This window comes from Zea mays, chromosome 6 (genome assembly GCF_902167145.1).
Source record: "Zea mays cultivar B73 chromosome 6, Zm-B73-REFERENCE-NAM-5.0, whole genome shotgun sequence".
NCBI lineage: Eukaryota > Viridiplantae > Streptophyta > Magnoliopsida > Poales > Poaceae > Zea > Zea mays.
In genome coordinates, this window is record NC_050101.1 from 103,873,750 (window position 1) to 103,874,946 (window position 1,197).

At 54.9% G+C, this 1,197-nt stretch overlaps 1 protein-coding gene across 1 annotated transcript; it reads left to right on the forward strand.

Annotated features, from left to right (window-relative positions):
- The first annotated feature begins 495 nt into the window (after nt 1-495).
- Nucleotides 496-882, forward strand: LOC111589579 (uncharacterized). Its single transcript, XM_023300445.1, has one exon. The coding sequence runs from the start codon at nt 496-498 to the stop codon at nt 880-882; it is 387 nt and encodes a 128-aa protein (XP_023156213.1).
- Nucleotides 883-1,197: the final 315 nt, after the last annotated feature.

The window sequence follows — 1,197 nt, forward strand, 5'->3', positions numbered from 1 at the left end:
AGCTGATGCCGTTGAATGCAAGATGGATGCACCAGATTTAAAATGTGCACATGAGCACCGTACCCCTTTGAGCACCAGATACGTTCCCGTGGAACGTATCTAGTGCTCAAAGGGGTACGGTGCTCATGTGCACATTTTAAATCTGGTGCATCCATTTCGCATCTAACAACAGTACCAATTTTGTGAAGCACCCCTTCCACCTTCCTCCCCTGGTGGGAGGGGTTCTTCGTAAAATTAGCTGATGCCGTTGAATGCAAGATGGATGCACCAGATTTAAAATGTGCACATGAGCACCGTACCCCTTTGAGCACCAGATACGTTCCCTGTTGTTAGATGCGAAATGGATGCACCAGATTTAAAATGTGCACATGAGCACCGTACCCCTTTGAGCACTAGATACGTTCCCTCTTCTTCCACGGCCGCGCGTGAAGCTTTTCTGCCGGTGCGCGCGCCCGTCTCCCATAGCCACGGCGCCCTGGCTCCTGCTCCCTCGCCATGGCCGCGGTGCTCCTCCCTGCTTGCCGCGTTTCTGTTGCGAGCTCGTCCCTGGCGCTGGGTTTCCTCCCTCCATCGCGCGTCTTCTTCCTCAGGCTCGCGCCCTTCCTGTTGTCGCGCCTGGCTCGCCCCTGTGCCGCGCACCGCTTCACCAGCTCGCCCCTTCCCTTGCCAAGCAGGTCGCCGCGCCCAGCCGAGTTTACCCCTGCGTGCAACCGTGGGTTTCGCTGCGCAGCGTTCCTGCTCCCCGGCCTGTGTCATGCTCGCCAGATCGAGTCTCGCGTCGTCGATCTGCGCAGTTCCTGTTCGGCTATCGATTCCGCCTACGTCGATCTCCTAATTATCATGGATAGTGTATCGACGTCCCATCACAACAGTTCGTCGTAAAACTCTAGTGCTTGTCGTTGATATCCGGACTCTAGTGCTTGTCGTTGATATCCGGTCGTCTCCAATCTTTGTCTTGTCGTCGTCGTTCGGTCACCCCGTCTCGATGTCGGTCCCTACGTGATGCCTCCGAGTTGAAATCGTGCTGACAAAAGAATCCCCAAGAAAAATGTCGAAAGATTTGATGGTTGTTGTCGGGGACCATAATTAGGGGTACCCCAAGACTCCTAATCTCAGCTGGTAACCCCATCAGCACAAAGCTGCAAAGGTCTGATGGGCACGATTAAGGTCAAGGCTCAGTCCACTCAAGGGACACGA